At 47.8% G+C, this 24,366-nt stretch overlaps 3 protein-coding genes across 3 annotated transcripts in view; 1 reads left to right on the top strand and 2 right to left on the bottom strand.

Moving 5' to 3' along the window:
* Positions 1-2,332: 2,332 nt before the first annotated feature.
* On the bottom strand, positions 2,333-8,259 carry LOC309329862 (uncharacterized protein). Its single transcript, XM_081841000.1, has 3 exons — positions 8,173-8,259; positions 4,686-4,785; positions 2,333-4,500 (listed from the first exon to the last, which is right to left on the bottom strand). Exon 3 carries the CDS (start codon positions 4,375-4,377, stop codon positions 2,419-2,421), a length of 1,959 nt encoding a protein of 652 aa, XP_081697126.1. The 5' UTR covers positions 4,378-4,500; positions 4,686-4,785; positions 8,173-8,259; the 3' UTR covers positions 2,333-2,418.
* Positions 8,260-12,528: 4,269 nt separating this feature from the next.
* On the top strand, positions 12,529-18,952 carry JTB (jumping translocation breakpoint). The gene is given in 6 exon segments (XM_081841436.1): positions 12,529-12,604; positions 12,607-12,670; positions 14,209-14,249; positions 15,477-15,562; positions 16,565-16,644; positions 18,104-18,952. Coding segments are annotated over 6 exon segments (489 nt in total). The 5' UTR covers positions 12,529-12,543; the 3' UTR covers positions 18,261-18,952.
* A 1,985-nt stretch (positions 18,953-20,937) lies between these two features.
* LOC309330068 (cocaine- and amphetamine-regulated transcript protein-like) overlaps positions 20,938-24,366 on the bottom strand; it is a 6,525-nt gene continuing 3,096 nt past the window's right edge. Inside the window, exons 2-3 of the mRNA XM_081841489.1 lie at positions 22,907-22,990; positions 20,938-21,221 (exon numbers count right to left, since the gene is read on the bottom strand). Coding sequence (XP_081697615.1) covers positions 21,114-21,221; positions 22,907-22,990 — 192 coding nt within the window. The 3' untranslated portion in view covers positions 20,938-21,113. The remainder of the gene's footprint in view (positions 21,222-22,906; positions 22,991-24,366) is intronic.

Genomic DNA, 24,366 nt, shown 5'->3' with positions numbered 1-24,366 from the left:
ATACATTCCACAAAAGAAATGGTGGCATTACTGAGTCAGACCACTGGTTCGCCTAGCTCAGTACTGTCTACACTGACCGGCAGCAGCTCTCCGGGGTTTCAGGAAGGGGATCTTCCCAGCTCTACCTGGAGATGCCATTGGGAATCGAACCCGGGACTTTCTGCATGCAAAGCAGATAACCTACCACTCAGCTCCAGCCCTGCCCTCAAATATAATACAGTGGTACCTCGGGTTAAGTACTTAATTCGTTCTGGAGGTCCGTTCTTAACCTGAAGCACCACTTTAGCTAATGGGGACTCCTGCTGCTGCCACGCGATTTCTGTTCTCATCCTGAAGCAAAGTTCTTAACCCGAGGTACTATTTCTGGGTTAGCGGAGTCTGTAACCTGAAGCGTCTGTAACCCAAGGTACCACTGTAATATGATTGTAGTCCACATGGTTCTGAGTGAATACAGTGGTGCCTCGCAAGATGAAATTAATCCGTTCCGCGAGGCTCTTCGTATAGCGGTTTTTTCGTCTTGCGAAGCAAGCCCATTGACAGCTTAGCGGATTAGCGCTATTAGCGGTTTAGCTGCTTTTAGCAGATCAGCTGTTAAGCGGCTTAGGGCAAGGGGGGGAAAAAACCCTGTAGGAACTCGCAAGACATTTTCGTCTTGCGAAGCAAGCCCATAGGGAAATTCGTTTTGCGAAGCGCCTCCAAAACGGAAAACCCTTTCGTCTAGCGGGTTTTCCGTCTTGCGGGGCACCACTGTAAAGGGCTGATTTAAAGAGGGGCATAGCAATTGCCCCCTACTGAATGGGCCATTGGTCCATCTTGCTCTGAATCATCTACACTGACTAGTAGCATCTCTTTGATGCTTCAGACAGGAGCTAGGACAATCAATCAATCTTTATTATGGTCAAAGACCAGACAGCAAAGTTAACAGCAGCAGGATGTCCTTTCCCAGCCTGACCTGATGCTACAGGAGGCCTTGTGCTGCAGATTTTAATATCCAGGCAGCTTCTGCACGAGACAACTTATAGAGAGCATTTCACCAAGCAGAGGATGCTTGTACAGTGGTACCTCGGGTTAAGTACTTAATTCGTTCCGGAGGTCCGTTCTTAACCTGAAACTGTTCTTAACCTGAAGCACCACTTTAGCTAATGGGGCCTCCCGCTGCCACTGCCACACAATTTCTGTTTTCATCCTGAAGCAAAGTTCTTAACCTGAGGTACTATTTCTGGGTTAGTGGAGTATGTAACCTGAAGCGTCTGTAACCTGAAGCGTCTGTAACCCAAGGTACCACTGTATGTTCATTCCCAAGCTTGCCGTTCCCAATGCCCAATCGCCATATATAAAAGGATGTCACATAGAGGAGGAAGAAAGGTTGTTTTCTGCTGCTCCAGAGAAGCGGACACGGAGCAATGGTTCCAAACTACAAGAAAAAAGATTCCACCTAAACATTAGGAAGAACCTCCTGACAGTAAGAGCTGTTCGACAGTGGAATTTGCTGCCAAGGAGTGTGGTGGAGTCTCCTTCTTTGGAGGTCTTTAAGCAGAGGCTTGACAACCATATGTCAGGAGTGCTCTGATGGTGTTTCCTGCTTGGCAGGGGGTTGGACTTGATGGCCCTTGTGGTCTCTTCCAACTCTATGATTCTATGATTGTTTAAGGCAGCTATTTTGCCTGCTGCGTTTTGAAATGTCTTGGCCCAAACTAGTTTATCGGTGCAGTGTTTAAAAACTAGCCATAGTCAACAAGGATCCACCAACAGCATACAAATCAATGTGCTTTACTTGACCCAACAATCCATCGAGAGCCAGTGTGGTGTAGTGGTTCAGAGCAGTAGACTCGTAATCTGGTGAACCGGGTTCGCTTCCCCGCTCCTCCACATGCAGCTGCTGGGTGACCTTGGGCTAGTCACACTTCTCTGAAGTCTCTCAGCCCCACTCACCTCACAGAGTGTTTGTTGTGGGGGAGGAAGGGAAAGGAGATTGTTAGCAGCTTTGAGACTCCTTCGGGTAGTGATAAAGGGGGATATCAAATCCAAACTCTTCTTCTTCTTCCCCCCAACTCCAAACATGCAAACAAATATCACTGCAGTTAACCAAAGGCAATCAACCACGCCCTGCCCCCCGCATCTCTCACTCTATTATTTCAAATAAACAAACTAGCCAGTCAATCTGAGCTGGGACGGCCATCTTGGGGAAGCGTCTCTTGCTAATGTATACAGAAACGACAAGATACAGAGGGATGCCATATTTTGAAGAGCAAAAAAGAATACACATTTCCTGACTTCTGTCTTTAACTACGGATCGCTATGACGACTCTCATTTTCAAATAATAGTAATACAAACAATCGAAGTGGTTATAATCGAATACGTAACAAATTGTGAAAGTAAATGTGCTCAAATTACAATAAAAAAGTAGAACATGTGTTTCAATACATCGGTACGCTGTATGAAATTCCTGAAACACTTTCAGAGGCACTTCGTTCTTCTGTCCGACGCTGTTTGGCCCAAGCGTATTTCTCTGTAGATCTGATCTTGTTCAACAGCTGCTTATTGCTTAAGAGATAGGCGTGAAATTCCTTGCAAGTAACGTGCTTGTAATTATATTGCAGTAGCACCATGCTTCTCAGCGAGTCCAAGGATAAGTTGCTCCTCTCTTTGCTCAGGGAGAAAGAGAACCCCGCGTTTGCAGGATGCGACGCGAGGGCAAAAAAACCCTGGGCCATCTTCAAAAGTTCCGAGTGGCACATAACGTTTTTGGAAGTCTCAAAGTACTTGGTCCATTTCTGGTGTGCCTGGAGCTTAATGAACTCGTTGTCACCTTTAAACTGATCCACAAACTTCTCAAGGTTGCAGAATTGATCGAAGCACTTCCCCTCATCTATGGACACATCCCTGTCCAGGAGATACTTTATGGAAGGTCCTACTTTGTCCCACTCTAACGACTCACTAAGAGACATCCACATGAAGCATGAAAACTCCTTCATGGGCTCCATCCATTTTTCCAGATACTCTATGCAGCTGTCATAGAAGCTATTAACCTCTGCGCAGAATTTGTCACACTCCGCGCCGAGACCCGCCTCACGCTTCTCTTTCAGAAGGCTCTTGACCTTGAGGGACATGAAGCTGTTTCTCCTGCGTTCAGCGAGCATGTTTTGGACACAAAGCAGAACTTGCAGAATCTCCACAACCGAATTATTCTCCCTTTCGAGTTCTAAAACGTAGGAGTGAAACATACTCATCAGAGACTGCAGGTGCAATAAGTAAGCCTCGCTAAGCTCATGCTCAAAAAACTCCTGCAACACTGTTGGCGGTTTATTCTGCGAGAGGAAAAATGCCTTTACGGCTGGAAACACTTGAATGAGTCTAGTGATGCCCGGAAAGGACGACAACCAGCGTGTTTTGCTGTGGGACAGCAGCTTTTTGTATTCAGTGTCCACAAATTCACAGTACTCCTTTAACTGCTCCGTCTGGACTCTATAGATGTGAAAGTACTGGTATAACTTGAAAATGATGCTCTCAACGTCGACGTCCAACGTGTCTGCTGCCTGATGGACACAGTTATTCAAAATGTGCGCTGGACACCCCACACCAAGTGAAGTTTTGTTATCCAGCTCACTCTTCGACTTTGCAAACACACTCCTTCCTTCTGAATCCTGCTGTGTCCCTCCAAACATTGTGTTGCAGTTGTCACCTGTGAACGCTATGCATTTCTTTAGCAGTCCTTTACTCTCAAGAGTTTCCTTCACGTACGAAAAGATTGTGTCTGCGCTCTCATTGGGTTGGCTTTTCATTTCAATTATTTTGGACTGCAAACCGCCACTTTTCCAGTCAAAATACTGAATAACTATTGCAACCACCCTGACCGGACCATGGTTACTCGCGTCAGTAGAAACGCCACAATAACCTATTTCGTTTTCTTCAAGGCTTTTCAGAACGCTTTCCAAACAATCAGGAGCCAATACAGAATTTACAATTGCCTCTGTCTTGGTTTTTGCACTTGAAAACTTCCTTGCAATATCGGAATCCGGGAACATCGTCTTCAAGAGGCCTGATGTGCATGTCATCACATTGTAACTGTGGTGGTGTTTGACGGTGTGAAAAGCGAAAGTCCCTTCTGCTGCGGTCACTTCATCTTCCCATTTGCTGTTACAGGGTTTTACCAAAATGTTTGCCAATTTTGCGGAAGAAGCTTCTCCTCGAATTGCTATTTTGTGTTTCTCGGAGTCCATGTGTGATTGCAGGTCACGTCCTCCTTTATGTGCCACAGAGACAAACGTACCCGGTCTACAAACCAAGCATTCACCTTCGAAGTCATCTCTACCTCTTCTGAAACAGGTATACTTCCTCTGCAGCTCGACAGAAAATCTACATTTTCTTTTCGGCATTTTGTCACGCAGAAGCACAGAATGCAGATAAAACCGTTAAGAAAGATGGCGAAAGACTGAACGGAACTTGGAACTGGAAGTTAACACGGTACAGCATTGCCTCCTATAACAGAGCGAAGAGCCCTACAAAAGAATACAAAACAGAAAATTAATTACTTGAGCAAGTCGTGTATCCTTCAGAAAAAAGACTAGAACCCTCTATTGGGTACCTTCATAAAGAATTCAGATGTGTAGTATTATTTTTCACTTTTATATCCCACCCTTTCACCAAAGCATTCACTGTGGTGTGGATGGGTAAGGGAGCAAACCTGTGAGGAAGGCTGGTGCATGGTCATGTGTAGAGCTTTGAAAGGTACAAATTCGCTTCTTCCCAGCACATCTAGGGATCCAAGGGTGAGGACGCCTGGCCTAAAGAAACCAAATACATAATTTAAAAAGGGGGAGAAAACAACCTAAAAACCTATAAAACAGCAAAAGAAAGGCACATAAAGGTAAAGGGACCCCTGACCATTAGGTCCAGTCGTGACCGACTCTGGGGTTGCGGTGCTCACCTCGCTTTAGTGGCCGAGGGAGCCGGCGTTCAGCTTCTGGGTCATGTGGCCAGCATGACTAAGCCACTTCTGGCGAACCAGAGCAGCGCACAGAAACGCCGTTTACCTTCCCGCCGGAGCGGTACCTATTTATCTACTTGCACTTTGACGTGCTTTTGAACTGCTAGGTTGGCAGGAGCAGGGACCGAGCAACGGGAGCTCACCCCGTCGCGGGGATTCGAACCGCCAACCTTCTGATCGGCAAGTCCTAGGCTCTGTGGTTTAACCCACAGCGCCACCCGCATCCCTACAAAGGCAAATACAATCAAATAAAAGAGAAATCCAGAGGATTCACACATGTAAAACAGAGTCCAATCTTATGGGTCTGGGAAAGCCTGGCCAAAAAGATAAGCTTTTGCAAGACATGTGAACCAAATGATGGCTCCTTCTTCGTGAATGGCAAAGGGAAGGGCATTCCACAATCCAGTGACAACAGCATAAAAAACACGACCTGTCATTCAGCTAAATGGCCTGCATCACAATTTTCCAAACTTTTCATGTTGGTGACACACTTTTTAGACGTGCTTCATTTTGTGACACAATGAATCAGTTTACTACCAAAGGGGGGTTAAACAAACCCCTTTTTGCAGGGAGCATTCACGCGACACACCGACACACTGCAGCCGACACACTAAAGTGTCGCGACACACAGTTTGGAAAGCTCTGGCATACATATATGCCGATCAAAACAAACTTGGTTCTAGACAGAAACATCTTAAAATACACCACCACTTCACGCACAATGCTGTGGACCTAAACTTGCCTTGCTACAAACTTATCTTTGGCAACACGAGGCAACGTATCATCATCATCATCATCATCAGAAGAAGAAGAAGAAGAAGAAGAAGAAGAAGAAGAATAATAATAATAATAATAATAATAATAATAATAATATAGTATTTATTCCCCACCCATCTGGCTGGGCTTCCCCAGCCACTTTGGGCGGCTTCCAACAGAACACTAAAATACAATAACCTATTAAACATTAAAAGCTTCCCTAAACAGGGCGGCCTTCAGATGTTTTCTAAAGTCAGATAGTTGTTTATTCCTTGACATCTGGTGGGAGGGCGTTCCACAGGGCTGGTGCCACTACCGAGAAGGCCCTCTGCCTGGTTCCCTGTAACTTGGCTTCTCGCAGCGAGGGAACCGCCAGAAGGCCCTCAGAGCTGGACCTCAGTGAACAATGGGGGTGGAGACGCTCCTTCAGGTATACTGGGCCAAGGCCGTTTAGGGCCGTCTGCCACTGGGTGGCATAGCATAGGCATGCACCCCCAACTCCTCCCCAGCTACTGATGAACCCCCTTAAAAGTTATAGCTGTCCTCTATGTAATGCCACACATAGGGGCAAGCCCCATTCTACTGCCAACCCCATTCTACTGCACCCACCCCCTCAAGAACAAGCTGCTGAACACCACCTGCCTTGGCCATGCTGGTCTTAGCACCCTGGCCCATCACCTTCCCAATTCCCAAGAGGAGAGGTGCTGGGGGAGGGCAGGGCAAAGAATCCCACCTCCCTCTCTACGGTTGCCACCTGTCCTGTATAATACAGGATTGTCCCGTATTTCAGTGTAAAACGCTGTGTCCTGTATGGATAGTTTTGTCCTGTAATTCAGCTCTTTTCTTCACCAAGTTAGGGATCCCCTCCAAATGCACATTTCTGAAAAGGTGTGTGTAAAGTCATGTATTTAAGCTCTGGGTAGCCAAGCACAGGCATATTTACAAATCCGCATCTATGCGCTGTGACAAATTCCAAAGGGGCCATCCTGTTAGGCTACAGTGGATTGTAATGGGTTGCTCTGAAATCACTTCAGCACCAGATTTTTTTGGGGGCGGGGGATCAGGGCCAGATTTAGGTTTGATGAGGCCCTAAGCTACTGAAGGTAATGGGGCCCTTTATATGTCCAGCTGTCCTTTGTCAACAACAAATTGTCGCTGTTTTTCGTGTTGGATATATGCTATATGGTAATTTATGGACCTAATAGGTATCTAAAGCCATTTGCACACAACAAAATATGTATTTTATCAAAGTAATTGTTGAACTGAAATACAATTAAGAATAAGTATACGAATAGTGAAATACAATTAAGAAGTATATTAATAGTGAAATAATTATTAAGCTCTAACTTAAAATGATGTACAGTGGTACCTCAGGTTAAGTACTTAATTCGTTCCGGAGGTCTGTTCTTAACCTGAAACTGTTCTTAACCTGAAGCACCACTTTAGCTAATGGGGCCTCCTGCTACTGCCGCGCTGCCACGATTTCTGTTCTCATCCTGAAGCAAAGTTCTTAACCCGAGGTAATATTTCTGGTTAGCGGAGTCTGTAACCTGAAGCGTCTGTAACCTGAAGCATATGTAACCTGAGGTACCACTGCAGTTACAGGTAGGTAGCCATGTTGGTCTGCCGCAGGCAAAACAAAAATAAATAAATAAAAATTCCTTCCAGTAGCACACAAAAGCTCATACCAATAAAGAACTTAGTTGGTCTCTTAAGGTACTACTGGAAGGAATTTTTTATTTTTTATTAAAATGTTTCATTCATAAAAAACTTAACAATGCAAACACATTGGCATTTGGCAATCACAAAAGTTCCTTTAGAAACACGATTTACAAAGACTCATAATTTTTTTTGGAGGGGGGCGGCCCAAGAGAGTGGGGCCCTAAGCTATAGCTTGTTTACCTTATACGGCACTGTAATATCCCCTCCCCGGACCGCACCTCCCTGTCCTGTACAGTGGTACCTCGGGTTAAGTACTTAATTCGTTCGGATCTTAACCTGAAACTGTTCTTAACCTGAAGCACCACTTTAGCTAATGGGGCCTCCTGCCGCTGCCGCGCAAATTCTGTTCTCATCCTGAAGCAAAGTTCTTAACCTGAAGCACTATTTCTGGGTTAGCGGAGTCTGTAACCTGAAGCGTATGTAACCCGAGGTACCACTGTATTTTTCTGGCAACCCTACCCTCCTCCTCCTCGGAACCCCACCACCGCCCTCCACCTCTTCATCGTCCCCGCCATGCATGATCGTAGCCAGGATTTTTTTTTGGGGGGGGGGGCAGAACCTCTGTCTGCTATGTCTTTTTATTGATCTTTATTGATTTGGGGGGAGGGGCAGCTGCCCCTTCCCACTCCCGCCCCCCCCCCAGCTAATCCGGGGCTCCAGCCAGCCCTTCTTCACCACCAGCCCCAGCCCCGACCCACCTGCCCACCTCCGCCACCCGCCGTTAGAGGCGCCATCGTCACCCCTCCGCCGCCGCCGCCGCCACGTGCAACAACAGGACCCCGCGCGCTCGCAGCGGCGCCTCCCAGAGACGTCATTTCAGCGCGACTCCAGAGGCAGCGGCGTCCGCCTCGACGTCGGAAACGCGGCGTGAAATAAGTCGCGGGCGGAGTGAGAAAAGTCCCCGGCGGAAGAAGGGCCATTTCCGCTCGCAAAAGAGGACGGGCCCAAGGGAAACAACACCTAACCGTGGTTTGCTTGCCTTACCTCTATATGCATTCCACTTCTGTTGTGGTTTAGTCGTGTCCGACTCTTCGTGACCCCCTGGACCAGAGCACGCCAGGCACTCCTGTCTTCCACTGCCTCCCGCAGTTTGGTCAAACTCATGCTGGTAGCTTCGAGAACACTGTCCCACCATCTCGCCCTCTGTCACCCCCTTCTTCTTGTGCCCTCCATCTTTCCCAGCATCAGGGTCTTTTCCAGGGAGTCTTCTCTTCTCACGAGGTGGCCAAAGTACTGGAGCCTCAGCTTCAGGATCTGTCCTTCCAGTGAGCACTCAGGGCTGATTTCGTTAAGAATGGAGAGGTTTGATCTTCTTGCAGTCTATGGGACTCTCAAGAGTCTCCTCCAGCACCAGAATTCAAAAGCATCCATTCTTCGGCGATCAGCCTTCTTGATGGTCCAGCTCTCACTTCCATACATCACTACTGGGAAAACCATGGCTTTAACTATACGGACCTTTGTTGGCAAGGTGATGTCTCTGCTTATTAAGATGCTGTCTAGGCCTGTCATTGCCCTTCTCCCAAGAAGCAGGCGTCTTTTAATTTTGTGGCTGCTGTCACCATCTGCAGTGATCATGGAGCCCAAGAAAGTAAAATCTCTCACTGCCTCCATTTCTTCCCCTTCTATTTGCCAGGAGGTGATGGGACCAGTGGCCATGATCTTCCTTTTTTTGATGTTGAGTTTCCGACCATATTTTGCGCTCTCCTCTTTCACCCTCATTAAAAGGTTCTTTAATTCCTCCTCACTTTCTGCCATCAAGGTTGTGTCATCTGCATATCTGAGGTTGTTGATATTTCTTCCGGCAATCTTAATTCCACTTTAGCATTATCTAAAAGGGTGGATTTACACCAGGCATAGGTAAACTCGGCTAACATGACTAGTGGTCAGGTATGATGGGAATTGTAGCTAACAATGACTAGTGGTCAGGTATGATGGGAATTGTAGTCCCAAAAAACATCAGGATGGCTGAGTTTGCCTATGCCTGATTTACAACCTCCAGTTTCTAGGCTTCACAAGTATATCATGCCTCCACACACAAGACTTAGCTTGGCAAGTTAAACCAGTTTCACTGTATGTTTGGAAGGGTTTCCAGTCTCCTTTCTCCCGCCTTTTTCCTTTTACCTGTTCATCTGTCTCCCTCGCGGGAGGAGGCATTTCAAGAAGGTCGCACCTGCAGATCTGCAGGCAGATTCGGGTCTTCGCAGGAGTTTGTTTAATTCAGGCACCCCCCAAACTCTGCCCTCCAGATGTTTTTGGGACTACAATTCCCATCATCCCTGACCACTGGTCCTGTTAGCTAGGGATGATGGAAGTTGTAGTCCTAAATTGACTGTCTCAAGGCAAATCTTAAAAATGTAGTATAAACACTGACAACCAGGAAACACTGGCCTGCAAGCACTCCAGTTGGAGAACAGCCTTTACCAAAGGTGTCATGGGCTTTGAAGGCACTCGAACTCAGGACACAAGGGCAAAATGTGCTAGGAGGAAGGCATGCTTGGCAAATCCACACTGTGATCAACTCACGCCCGGAAACCTATGTCCCCACTCTGGAAGGATGTGTGGATCCAGAATTGGCCTCCACAGTCACTTACGGACTCATTGTTAAAACCGTGTTCATGGAAGACAATCTTACTCAGCTATGAGTGATCGCCAAAAAAGAAGAAGAAGAAGTCCTAAAACATCTGGAGGGCCGAGTTTGGGATGCCTGGTTTAATTCATTTATTGCAAAACAATTTACATAAAACATAAACCAAAAAGCAACACAAACAAACCATAGACACTAACAGTAACAACATATCGTTTAACATTACACACACTGACTTCTGATTCACCTTATTGTACTTTTTACGCATTGAGGGTCTATACGCACTTCTTGTTGTTTTTTCCTGTTGCATATCAAGAGAAATTTTTGCTTTTACAATTTCCTTGTAATTCAAGATTCAGTCTGAATCTGTCAGGAGATTTGCATTGTCACAGTACTTTTTAAGATATTCTTTAAATATTATCCAATCCTTATTCACTTTCTGGTTTGATTTCCCTCTTATTCTCCCATTTATTTTCACAAGTTCTAAATATTCTATCATCTTCCCTTGCCAGTCAATTTTTGTGGGGATTGAGTCACCTTTCCAGTTTTTTACTATTAAAGTTATAGCCGCTGTGGTTGCGTACTGTTAAGTTGTGGGTGAACATATTAGAAGACACAGCAATTCTTCCAAAGCAGTGGGTGAACATATTAGACGACACAGCAATTCTATGGGTGAACATATTAGACGACACAGCAATTCTTCCAAAGCAGCTCTTTATTTGTAAGCTGAAACAGAACTGAACTGAAGGGCTCAGTCAGCCTGCTTATATAGAGCTCCAGTACCTTGTTACTGTAACAACTTTCTAAAACTATCCAATCATTGAACGTCACTTTCGATCCTTCATTTGCATAACTATCTACAGTATCCCCCTGCTGGCCCAGGGTGAGAACTTCAGTACATAAAAGGTAAAGGTACCCCTGCCGGTACGGGCCAGTCGTGTCCGACTCTAGGGTTGTGCACCCATCTCACTTAAGAGGCCGGAGACACTTCCGGGTCACGTGGCCAGCGTGACGAAACTGCTCTGGCGAGCCAGCACCAGCGCAGCACACGGAAACGCCGTTTACCTTCCTTTTTTAAAAATAAATATTTATTAAAGTTTTTGAATACAAATACACAAATAATAAACAATCTTACTTCCAACACAACGTGGTTTCATCAATTCTTTGGACTCCCTCACGTCTCCCGCTCCCATTTTCATCGTAAAACGTTTTTCCAAGCAAATTATCAACTTGTTTACGGTCTTGTATCCACTCATTTAAATATAATCTAGCAATTCTCCAAAAAATTTATGTTTTCTTTAATCTCACTTATCATCGAATTCAAATCTAGTTTAGTGGTGGCCAATTTTTTATAATCTAGCATCCTTCTTAACTTTCAACCAAATTACAATGTTTTTGTAAATACATCTTAAATTTCTTCCAATCTTCTTCAATCCTCTCTTCTCCCAGGTCTCCGTTTACCTTCCTGCTATAAAGCGGTACCTATTTATCTAGTTACAGATAGGTAGCCGTGTTGGTCTGCCATAGTCAAAACAAAACAAATTCCTTCCAGTAGCACCTTAAAGACCAACTAAGTCAGTTCTTGGTATGAGCTTTCGTGTGCATGCACACTTCTTCAGATACACTGAAACAGAAGTTTCCAGACCCTTCTATATAGTGAGAAGGTGGGGAGGGGTATTACTCAGAAGGGTGGTGGGAATGGGTGATTGGCAGATAGCTGTGATGAGCCTGTTGACGACTCTTAACGACTGCAATAGGTCTTACAGGAAAAAGCAAGGGGTGAAAAGGTGAAAAATGGCTTTGTCATGTATAATGAGATAAGAATCCAAGGTCTTTGTTCAGACCAGGTTTCTCCATGGTTTTAAGTTTGGTGATAAGTTGTAATTCAGCAGCTTCTCTTTCCAGTCTATTTCTGAAATTCCTTTGTAGTAAAACAGCTACTTTGAGCTAAAAGCTCATACCAAGAACTGACTTAGTTGTTCCTATTTATCTACTTTCACTTAGGGGTGCTTTCGAACTGCTAGGTGCGCAGGAGCTGAGACCAAACGACAGGAGCTCACCCCGCCGCGGGGATTCGAACCGCCGACCATGCGATTGGCAAGCCCTAGGCACTGAGATTTTACCCACAGCGCCACCTGCGTCCCAGTACGTAACACGTACATTAAAAAAAGGTTCTAAAGTTTTTACGCTCCCTAGGCGCGAGGTTAGAGGACCTGATTATTTGAAACCCCCGCAGCAAAAGAAAGTGTCTCGTCCTCATCACTCTCATCATTTCACTTCCCAACCATTTCCTACAAACTCTCAACAACCACTCTTTGCCCCGCACATGGCGGCTCCTCCCAGCTGCGGCAGAGGACCGGAAATCACTATAAAGGCATCATAGAGACTGGGCTGAAACCTCTTTGAGGCAGAACTGAACTCCTCCCCTCCCCGGAATCGGCCCGCGCGTGCGCAGTGCGTGCGTAAGAGGCCAACAACAACCTTCTTCCCAGAATGCCCCGCGTGAGCGTTATGAGTGAGGCGGAAGTAGGTGCCAGGAAGCCCCGCCTCATAACAAGATGGGGCCAAGATGGCGCCTGGCTATAGCTGCGCTTGTGGGCTTCGTCGTTGCTGCCCCCGGGTAAGTTGCGAGGGGCTAAGGGTGGGTGGAGGGCCTCGGGCATTTTGGGGGAAGGGGAAAGTGGGGCTTCCAAGTGAATGGTGGTCACCTGAGCGCCGCAAGGGTAAGTCCACACTGTACCTTTAAATCGCTTTTATACCATTTTGTATGGCTTCCCCGCAAAGAATTCTGGGAGATGTAGTTTGCTAAGGGTGTTGAGAGCCCTTAGGTGACTCGCCTATTCCCCCCCCCCCAGCTACAATTCCCGGAGTGGTTTAGCAAGCACTCTCTCTTCCTTGGGAGCTCTGGAAAATGTAATTCTGGGAGAAGAATTTGATAAACAAATAATAATAGAATTATAGAGTTGGAAGGGTCCCTGGGATTCATCTAGTCCAATCCCTGGCAATGCAGGATTGGACATTCGTTTGAAATGTTATAAATACCACCGCCCTGACTCTGGGGTGGGGTTGCAGTTTTGCGAAAAGTTTCGACTGTAACCTATTGCTTTGCAGTAAACAACAATGGACTCCTAACTCCTCTTGACTCTCGAGTTGTATTGGCGTAACTCAGAAGATAATGGGAAGTGGATGGTGCTGTGGGTTAAACCACAGAGCCTATGGCTTGCCGATCAGAAGGTCGGCGGTTCGAATCCCCGTGACGGGGTGAGCTCCCGTTGCTCAGTCCCTGCTCCTGCCAACCTAGCAGTTCAAAAGCACCTCAAAGTGCAAGTAGATAAATAGGTACCGCTCCAGCGGGAAGGTAAACGGCGTTTCCGTGCGCTGCTCTGGTTCGCCAGAAGCGGCTTAGTCATGCTGGCCACATGACCCGGAAGCTGTACGCCGGCTCCCTCGTCCAATAAAGCGAGATGAGCACCGCAACTCCAGAGTCAGTCATGACTGGACCTAATAGTCAGGGATCCCTTTTAACTCAGAAGATAAGCCATTTTTGGCTTACAACATTAAGATTAAGCGTCTGATGCTTTGCTGCAAGTCATGTCTAAGAAACAAAACGAGAGGAAAATGACCCTCTGCACCTGACAAGGTATTTTATCTTAGGTGCATTTCTGAAGGCAGCAACCAACACTAAATATTCTCTAAATGTATTTGCCTGGAACCATGTTCACACCATACATTGAAAACAGTGAGATATCACTTTAAAAAGTAATGGCTCCCCCGCTTACCCCCTAAGCTACAAAGTCTCAAGCCTTGTGCTTTTGCGGAAGCTGTGTGATTCTTCTTCACCAAGATTTGTTCTTTGTATCTTGCAACGTGATCTTTAATTATTTTTTCCACCAATTTAACTGGAGCTGACTCTGTTAATCAGATGATGGGGACAAACTTGTGGGAGAGCTGTGGCTTTTCTGCCCTACCTGTGGACTTCATTGGAGCAACAGATTGGTCACTGTGAGAAACGGCACTAGATAGGCTTTTGGTTTTATCCACCAGGACTGGCCACAATCATCTTTAAAGTGACAGATTAGCCTGTTGTCCCCATTACCTCTCATTTTAATCTCTCTGCAATGTTCTCTCTCTCTCCTTCTTCTTCTGTCCTGTTTGCAGGTTGGCTGAAGTGGCTTTGGAAAGTGATGGGAAAAACCCAGGTGAGAGAGGATAATTGTATCTGTTTTGGCTATGTGAGTTTGTGTTGTAGTTTGCTTTCTAGTTGTTGTTTTTTTGTCTGGAAGAACCGAGATGGAGTGGAGGGCAGGAGACGTATCATAAAATGGTGCTGAAAAAGATCTGAATGCGTGTCATTTCCCTGGCTGTGTAGCCCTTAATTTTCTCAAAACACCCTTGAGTATGATGCTCAGCAGAATGTAAGGAGAGCCCTATGGCTGGATCAGGCCAGTGGCCAATCTAGTCCATCATCCTGTTCTTACGGTAGCCAACCAGATGTCTTGGAAGCCTGACATCAATAGTTCTCTGCCCACCTTCAAAATTCCTAGCATATAATGCTCTAAAGTATTGCCGCTACTGACAGTAGAAGCAGAACGTTGCCATTGTGACTAGTAGCCGTTGATAGCCTTTGTTGTTGTTGTTTAGTCGTGTCCGACTCTTCGTGACCCCATGGACCAGAGCACGCCAGGCACTCCTGTCTTCCACTGCCTCCCGCAGTTTGGTCAAACTCATGCTGGTAGCTTCGAGAACACTGTCCAACCATCTCGTCCTCTGTTGTCCCCTTCTCCTTGTGCCCTCCATCTTTCCCAGCATCAGTCTTTTCCAGGGAGTCTTCTCTTCTCATGAGGTGGCCAAAGTCTTGGAGCCTCAGCTTCAGGATCTGTCCTTCCAGTGAGCACTCAGGGCTGATTTCCTTCAGAATGGAGAGGTTTGATCTTCTTGCAGTCCATGGGACTCTCAAGAGTCTCCTCCAGCACCACAATTCAAAAGCATCAATTTTTTGGCCATCAGCCTTCTTTACGGTCCAGCTCCGTGAATGTGTCTAATCCTTTTTTGAGGCCATCCAAATTGACGGCTATCTCTGCTTCCTGCAGGAATGAGTTCCGCAGGTTAACTGTGCGCTGCGGAACAGGCCTGAATCTTCCAATGTTCAGCTTTATTGGATGCCTACGAGTTCTAATGTTATGATAGAGGGAGAAAACTAAGAGCAGTTCTGCTGGGTCAGGCCAATGGCCTATCTAGCTAGTAAAAACACTGATAGCATTTTCCTTCATGGATTTGCCTAAGCCTCTTTTAAAGCCATCCAAGTTAGTGCCCGCTGCTGCCGCTTGCGAGCGTGAGTTGTGTAGCTTAACTCTGCGCTGCATAAAGAGCTGTGTGTGTCTGTTTTGTTGAAGCTGACTCCTGATCTCCTCTTTGGCTTCCTGCAGCCAGTTTGCCTGGGGCCACGCCGTGTTGGCAAAGCGAGGATTTCGTGGTGACCCAGCAGTGCGCTCCCTGCCAGAGTTTTCAGGTGGTAAGTGAACCTCCCAACAGGAACAAAAAGTTGGGCAAGGGTAAAAATGAAACACCTTAACTGCTTGCTAAAATATGTGCAAAAGAGATTGATGTTCCCACTTTCAAACATATCTTATCCACTGTGGCGTTTAATGCCACAAAATAAGATAATGGACACAGAAGCTTCAATACAATAATAACACAGAAGGTAGAATGATGTCAAGGCCAGTACTGAGCTCAGTATGGTTTACACCAGGGGTAGGCAACCTAAGGCCCGGGGGCCAGATCTGGCCCAATCGCCTTCTAAATCCGGCCCGCGGATAGTCCGGGAATCAGCGTGTTTTTACATGAATAGAATGTGTGCTTTTATTTAAAATGCATCTCTGAGTTATTTGTGGGGCACAGGAATTCGTTCATTATTTTCCCCCAAAATATAGTCCAGCCCACCACATGGTCTGAGGGACGGTGGACACGCCCCCTGCTGAAAAAGGTTGCTGACCCCTGGTTTACACTGACATGTCCACAGTTCTCCAGGGTATCAGATGGAGAATCTTTCCTAGCCCTACAGGCAGATCTCAGGCCTTGAACCTGGGACCTTATGCATACAAACCAGATGCTTTTATCACTGATCTATACTGTATTCCTTCCTTTAAAAATAAACGTGCTAGTCCTCAAGATTCTGAATAAAAGGCTAACTTAAATAGGAAGCTGCCTTAACAGTGACTCAGACCAGTGTCCATCAAGCTCATATTGCCTTCAAACTGACTGGCAGGAGCACTCCAGGGATTCAGGCAGGGCTGTCTTTCAGCCCCAGAGATGCCATTGCGGGTTGAACCCGGGTCCTTTGTGTGATGCAAAGCCAATATTCTATTAAACCAGAATGGGGAAGGGGTGGGTTCCCCATGCCCCGGTCAGAAGTGATCAGCTCCTCGGTTGGTTATTGCAACAGCTTTTCCGAAGCACTGAATCGCATGCGCTTGGCAGCTGTGTTATTTAAAGAAACATGTGCTCTCGGTTGTAGAAAACGATGCCAGAATGCAGCGTGACGGGCTTCATTGAGCAGATCAACTGCAGCGCTTCCAAGAAGGGAGAATACAAGAGGTGAGCTCACTGGGAGGAGAAGAGCAGTGTGCCTTGCCACCTGGGGTGCTGCCTCTGACAGTGGCCAGCAGCAGACCCTGCTGGAGCAAGGGGTGCTTACTAATGTCGCAGATCAGTTACACAGGAAGGCGGTGAAGGCGAGCCTCTGGCAGTGAGAGGCGGCCCTCCAAAGCTTTCTTATCTGGCCCTTAAGGCTCTCTTCAGGCCACACACCTCACCAGCCCTGATTCATAGCCTCCTTGGCTGTGCCTGGCTGGCATGTGTCCCTGAAGTCCCTGATCTTGCCTCTTGCCTGCAATCTCTTGCCTGCAATTCCACTGCCCTGCAACCCCTACTGTAACTGATCCGCCATGGATGCTTTAGCTGAGATTCCCACACTGCAGGGGGTTGGCCTCGATGGCCCTCAGATGTGCTGCTAACAACTTCCTACTGAAGCAGGAAGAGCCCTGTAAGCCTCTGGGTTAAATGGGGGGAAATCATGGCAGTCTGAAAGCTGAGAAGCAAGAAGGTTTTTCTTCTCTTCTCTTCTCTTTTTGAATACCCCTGCCCTGGTGACAGCCAACCAGCTCTCCTGTCTCTCTGGAATACTCCTTCCCATTCCTACCCTCCCGCTGGTTTTCTGTTCCTCCTGACAGACAGCATTCCATGGCCGCTGAGAAGGCTTGTTTTGCAGGGGGAACTAATCCCTGAAGATCCCACCCAATATTTGTTCTTCTGCAAACGCCAGAGTTTCCATGAGCTAGCTTTCATCTCGTTTCAGTACGTTTCTGAGCACAATTCAAAGTATTGGTGCTAACCTTTAAAGCCCTAAGCGGCCTCTGCCCAGTATACCTGAAGGAGCGTCTCCACCCCCATCGTTCAGCCCGGACACTGAGGTCCAGCGCCAAGGGCCTTCTGGCTGTTCCCTCCCTGTGAGAAGCCAAGTTACAGGGAATCAGACAGAGGGCCTTCTCGGTAGTGGCACCCGTCCTGTGGAACGCCCTCCCACCAGATGTCAAAGAGAAAAACAACTACCAGACTTTTAGAAGACATCTGAAGGCAGCCCTGTTTAGGGAAGCTTTTAATGTTTAATAGGTTATTGTATTTTAATATTCTGTTGGAAGCTGCCCAGAGTAGCTGGAGAAACCCAGCCAGGTGGGCGGGGTATAAATAATAAATTATTATTATTATTCTCAGTCCCTCTGCCCCTTTCAACCTTTAGTCACATAGCCGCGGCACTTGGCTCTTCAGTTTGCCACTAGAGGGAGCAGCCAGCCTGTTTTAACTCACCTCTCTGATGCGTTCTGTGCTCCGACTCGCAGGTGAGGGGCCTAACCAACACCCCTTTCCAGCCATCCCTTACGCTGTTGTGTCGTGTGGGGCATCTTGGGATGGGAACGCACACCGCTCCCTTCTGCATGCTCCCTCCTCTGTGTCTCCATCAGCAGAGGGTCGTGCTCACCTTGCCTTCTCCTTGCAGCTGCCGTTCCATGGAGATGGAAGCTCGCATCTTCTGGAAGTTTGAGGGCGCCATGCTTGGCGTGGCGGCCGTCTTCGCCCTGCTGGTGGTATGTCGGCAGCGCATGCTCGACCGCAGAGCCTTGGAGAAAGTGCGCAAGCAGATAGAATCCATCTAATGGCACGGGGTCTCTCGCCGCTCTTTTCAGAACAGAACCTAGCGGCAGTGGTTGGGGGGCAGCGGTGGGAATGAATCTTCCATTGGACTGCGTGGAGGAGAGAACGGGCACCCCGTCCTCATTGGAAAGTATTTGCCCCCCATCACTTCTGGCCACTAGGGAATGCTGCTTCCCACACCTGGGACCTAAAGGCACTTGGACTGAAACTGTTGCATTGAAACATGGGCAACTTGCTTTGTTTTCTGAACACCCTGGGCACTTGTACGAAGAACAGTCCCGCTCCCCACATTGTCTGTGGTGCATCCTGACTTGGTTTGCTGCGTGGCCTCAAATCTGTTGCAAACTCCTCGGCCTCTCTAGACTGTGTTGGATTCAAAGGAGCAAGCCCGGCACCTCCCTAGTCATACCACTGTTTTATTAAAGACCAGAAACCCCAGCGAGCATCTCTAAATCTTGTAAGGAAAGTGACTGATCTCTGCCCTTATTCATGCAGTTCCAAAGCCCTTTCATTTTGAGGGTGTGGAAAATGTAGCTCTATTTTGGCTTTTTAAAAAAGCCGTCCTGCGTATTGTCTGGGGTGGGGTGGGGGGTGCCGCCAGAACTTTACTGTGGCTTATTTTAAACAGCCGTCCCTACAGGATTCCTCTGTAAGAAACCTCAATGTGATTAAAAGCACGATGAAGCTTTCCGAACGTGCGTGCTCTGCTTTGTAACCGTTGCTGGCAAATAGATTTTTCTTTTCTTTTTCTGTGCTGGCAGATTTGTGTGGCCCAGCAGAAGCCAAATGGGACAGAACTGGATCTGTTTAGCTTGGTGGAACTGAGGCCAGAGCAGGCAAAATTCTGCATTTGAAAAAAACTGGGGAGCAGAGATGGTAAAGGGAGGAATGGGGCACCTTGGTGAAACCTCTATGCCTTGGGTTTGGCTACAACCTTTGCATTTTGTCAGCTTGGCCTGCATACACACAGCACATTTAATGCCCAGGGCTCCCCCAAAGCATCCTGGGAGATGTAGTTTACCCACCACAGAATTACCCTTAAAAAACTACAGTTCCCAGGATTCTTTTTTGGGTGGGTGGGTCATGCCCAGAGCCCTGGGCTTGAGAGGACAGGGAATTTAGGCGTTCCATTGTCGTGGGGCGGGGCGGTTTGTGAGTGGGCAAGAGTGACAAAAAGCCCAGTGCCTCAAGCCCACCTCTCTTTCTGATTTTTTTGTGTGTGGAACACCCGTGAAATCAAAAGCAATGTGTGAAAATTTGCAGGCTGCACACTCGTCTTTGAGTGCAGAAGCTCTCGGGTTCACCTTCTGGCATCGCCAGGTAGGGCTGAGGGAGATTTGGAGGGACTCTACCTGTCAGTGTAGACAAAGCTGAGCTAGATGGAGCAATGGCCTGACTCGAAATGAGGTGGCTTCCTATGTTCTTCTGTGTTAAGAGGGGCCACTGGGAGTTCCTGGCACAAGAGCCCCAAATCTTTGAAACCCAAAGGCGGGTGGGAGTAGCTAGAAGCAAACTCCCAAGTGTCGTTTGCATTGTGAGGTTACTGATCCCCACTGGATGAAATCAAAGTCCTCTGTGTCACCCACAGCATCCTATTGCTTTCACTGACCAGCCAGAAGGTACTAAATAGCCAATACACAGGGCAGGAATTGAGTAGTCCTCTTCTGGGAATGTGCATGGGCACTGAGGGGATGTGAGCCTTCAAGATTAGGGTGGCTGGACGGTTTGCTAGCAGCTGCAAGCCTGACCAGGGCATCTCAACACAGACCTGCCAGTCTAGCATTTAATAAAACCATGAAATGGTTGTGAAGCACCTCTTGCTTTTTGCTGCTGCTAGTGATGTGGTGTGCATTCCTTGCGCTAATGTTCATCGTGTTCATTGTGGCTGGAGAAATGTACCTCTGCCGTCCAGGATCACAGCGCCAGGCAGGCTCCCTTGGTTATCTCCCGCTTGGACTACTGCAATGCGCTTTACGTGGGGCTACCTTTGAAGGTGACCTGGAAACTACAACTAATCCAGAATGCGGCAGCTAGATTGGTGACGGGGGGCAGCCACTGAGACCACATAACACCAGTCTTAAAAGACCTACATTGGCTCCCAGTACTTTTCCGAGCACAATTCAAAGTGTTGGTGCTGACCTTTAAAGCCCTAAACGGCCTCGGTCCAGTATACCTGAAGGAGAGTCTCCACCCCCATCATTCTGCCCGGACACTGAGGGCCAGCTCCGAAGGCCTTCTGGCGGTTCCCTCATTGCGAGAAGCAAAGCTACAGGGAACCAGGCAGAGGACCTTCTTGGTGGTGGTGCCTGCCCTGTGGAATGCCCTCCCATCAGATGTCAAAGAGATAAACAACTACCTGATATTCAGAAGACATCTTAAGGCAGCCCTGTTTAGGGAAGTTTTTAATGTGTGACATCTTAGTGTATTTTTGAACTTTGTGGAAGCCGCCCAGAGTGTCTGGGGAAAGCCAGCCAGATGGGCGGGGTACAAATAATATATTATTATTATTATTATTATTATTATTAATCTGAATCCTTTGTATTTTAAATATATGATTTCCCTTTTCCTGGTCTTCCAGCCATTCAGGCTGTGTCACCCACCTCCTTTAACCCGAATTATTGCCCCCTCCCTTTAGCACCCACCCATAGATTTCCAGAAAAAAAACCACTTTGCACATGCTCAGAAGCTCCCTTTTATTTCTTCCCCAGCCCGGTTCCAGGGTTCCATTGAAGCTTGCCCAATTCCCCAGAGCACCACCTGCCCCCTCATGGAGCTGGTGCGTTGCAATGAGGCAGGAAGCGGGAAGTCGCCGACACAGGTGGGGAGGGACAGGTGTGGCGCGAAATCCCATAATTTCACAAGCACTTGAGGAGGAAAGCATTGCAGGCTGATCCGCGGGGGCAGTTGCAGAGTTTGCCGATCCGGGCGCCTTTCCTGACGGCACACAGGTCACCGAAGGAACACTGTGAGAAAAGGATGGTTGAAAAAGTCAATCCCTCTTCCCAGGGAACTCTGGGAATTGTAGTTCTGGGGTGGGAGAGCAGGGCTCTCCTCCTGAGAACTCGGTGCCCATAACAAACTACAGTTCCCAGATGTCCTGACCATTCCTGGACCAATGAGGACAAGCGACTGGAATTTAATTTGAGCACCCCACAGTTCACCGGAAGCTGTTTTAACTGTTCCCATCGCTATTGAGGGCCTTCTCAGTGATGGCTCCGACCTGGTGGAATGCTCTGTCCCATGAGACCAGGGCCCTGCAGGGTTTAACATCCTTCCGCAGGGCCTGTAAGACAGAGCTATTCCACCTGGCTTTCAATTTGAACTTAGCCTGATCTTTTATTCCCCTTCCTTCCCTCCTCCTTCCCTTTTTATGAAGATTACCCACTCTGGGATCCCACAGCTAATTCTCCCCCGGTCTCCTCGCTGGCCCAAATAGGACTAATTTAGCCAGCCAGCCCTGGTGATCATCTAATGTTTATTGAATGGATTTCCCCCCCCAAATTGATTTTTGAATTCTGAATTTATTGTTCACATTTTATACTGTATTTTATGCTGGTTTCTGTTGCATCAATTAAGTGTTTTAAATTTGTTGTTAGCTGCCCTGAGCCCGGTTTTCTGAACCGGGAAGGGTGGGGTATAAATAAAAAATTATTATTATTACAGCCCCCTCCTTGAGCGGGGAGACAATGGCAAGGTGGGCTGGGCAGGCGTTTCTGAAGACCACCTCTGGGAGCTCCACAAGCTCTCCGGAACCTCCTAAAGCTCCTCTCTCGACGACGACTCCTTTCCCCCTTGCTCTGGCTGCACGGTCTTCCTGATCGTGACCCCCTTCTTCCTCCCATGATGCCAGCTGCCTCACGGGGGGGGGGCACAGAACCTCACTCCTCCCAGATCATCATCCCTCCCTGTCTCTTCTGCCCGCACATTCCTGCCCGTCTCAGGCTCCTGCCCATCCTAGACATCAGGATTCTTGGGGGCAGGGAGCCATAACTCTTTAAACCAGGCTTCCTCAACCTCGGCCCTCCAGATGTTTTTGGCCTGCAACTCCCATGATCCCTAGCTAGCAGTACCAGTGGTCAGGGATGCTGGGAATTGTAGTCTCAAAACATCTGGAGGGCCACAGTTGAGGAAGCCTGCTTTAAACTTTGCCCAGTGGTTTAATTCGTGCTGCCTTTGTCGAGGGAGGAGGAGAAGAGCAGAGCCAGGATTACTTGCCCCAAACTGGCTCTAGTTCCGTCAGCCATTTGCTCTGGCGCCACCTGCTGTTGGGCTCCCAGCTTCGCCCCCTATCAAGCCCAATGGGCACCGGCCTCCCCTGGGTCTTTGTACAAGGGGTACACCATTGTTAAGGGTGGAGGGCGGAGCAGTTTTGCTATTAATCCCTCTTCCCAGGGAACTCTGGGAATTGTATTTCTGTGAGGGAGATAAGGGTCCCCCCCTCACAATCCTCAGGGCCCTTAACAAACTACAGTTCCCAGAATCCTTTGGGTGAAGCCGTGCCTGTGTAAACTACAGTTCCCAGAATCCTTTGGGGAAACCTTGCCTGTGTGAAGTGGGACAATACTGGTCCAACATTCGCACCAATCCCTCCCTCCCTGGCCCTCATCCCCTGCATCTATCGGGCAACTATCCAGGCAGCGCCCGGTACCTTGGGAACTTGGTTGAATTTCTTCTCCCAAGTGGAGACCTTCTTATGTTGCAGCTTCTCCAGCACCTCCTGAAGTTCATCCAGCTAGAGAGGAAAGGAAGAGGTTGAGGAATTCTTAAGGTGTGAGAAGAGCGTCTGGCGTGATTCCTGCTTCCATAAGAGGCCAGAGGCGGCTATTATGGCTCACTATTGTGACCCACTTTATTCTTGGCTCTCTCACTATTGCAGGGGTGTGGTGGGGGACCTGTGGCCCTCCAGGTGTTATTGGACTACAACCCCCATCATCCCTGAGCAACGGCCATGCTGGCTGGGGCTGATGGGACGTGGAGTCCAGCGACATCTCGAGTTGCCAGAGTTGCTCCCCAACTTCTGCTGTAAGTAACGAGCACACATTATGGTCAAGTACTTGTAGGCCCCAATTGCTGTGTTGGTGTATGGCCAACAGTGTCTGGAGGACTTGAGCTATCCCATCCTTTTCCTAAGGACTAGAAACTTGATGGTTTTTGAAGAAAAAAATGCACTTAACTTTTTTTGCTGGAGGGTTGGATCTTCCAGAGATCCATTTCTATGCATTTTTTTTTTAAGAATCTCGTCCTCAAGTGGATGCCTTCTGTACGTTGTTGAGCCTCTATTTCCCATCAGCCCCAACCAGCACAGCCAGGGATCAGGGATGATGGGAGTTGTAGTCCAGTGACATTTCGAGGGTCAAAGGGTCCCTAACCCTGGCCTTCATCCCACCTAGTAAGAACTTGCATCTTCCCCAACATATTTTCTGTTGTCCATTTAGGGGTCTCTTAATCATAAGATATTTAGGCAATTAATGGGCTTGGTTTCCATAACAGTGAAAAAAGAAGAAGTACCAGTACAGTAGTACCTCAGGTTAAGTACTTAATTCGTTCCGGAGGTCCGTTCTTAACCTGGAACTGTTCTTAACCTGAAGCACCACTTTAGCTAATGGGGCCTCCTGCTGCCGCTGGGCCGCTGGAGCACGATTTCTGTTCTCATCCTGAAGCAAAGTTCTTAACCTGGGGTACTATTTCTGGGTTAGCGGAGTCTGTAACCTGAACCGTATGTAACCCGAGGTTACCACTGTATTCCAAAGGCAAGGAAACACATACAGTTTGTTCTGGAGAGCCACGGGGCATGTTTTTTTCACACAGTGTAGAATCAGCAGTGGTTAGTAATGTTATACTCTGGACTTAATGGTCTTGGGGGAGGGGTCATTAGATAGTAATGTGCATTACATTACCTCCTCCAAAATGTGCTCAGCCAGGCCTGGTGTATCAGGGGACCCTGGCTGCCCACTCCACTGAGTGGGGCCCTGGACTTCTGCCCCAAAGTCCCACTCTGATGGCGCCAGTGGGGGGGGGAAGTACCATCCACCTATCTTCCAAAATCCTGCCCTGTCAGCATTGCAGAGCATAATAACTGCACTCCACTCACTGTCACAACATCTGCTG

This window comes from Podarcis erhardii (assembly GCF_964252035.2).
Source record: "Podarcis erhardii genome assembly, chromosome: 15".
NCBI lineage: Eukaryota > Metazoa > Chordata > Lepidosauria > Squamata > Lacertidae > Podarcis > Podarcis erhardii.
The sequence above is the reverse complement of the archived record's forward strand: the minus strand, read 5'-3'. Positions and strand labels throughout refer to the sequence as shown.

Coding starts and splice junctions, on each gene's coding strand:
- LOC309329862 (XM_081841000.1), bottom strand. CDS start 4,377: ATGCCGAAAAGAAAATGTAGATTTTCTGTCGAGCTGCAGAGGAAGTAT.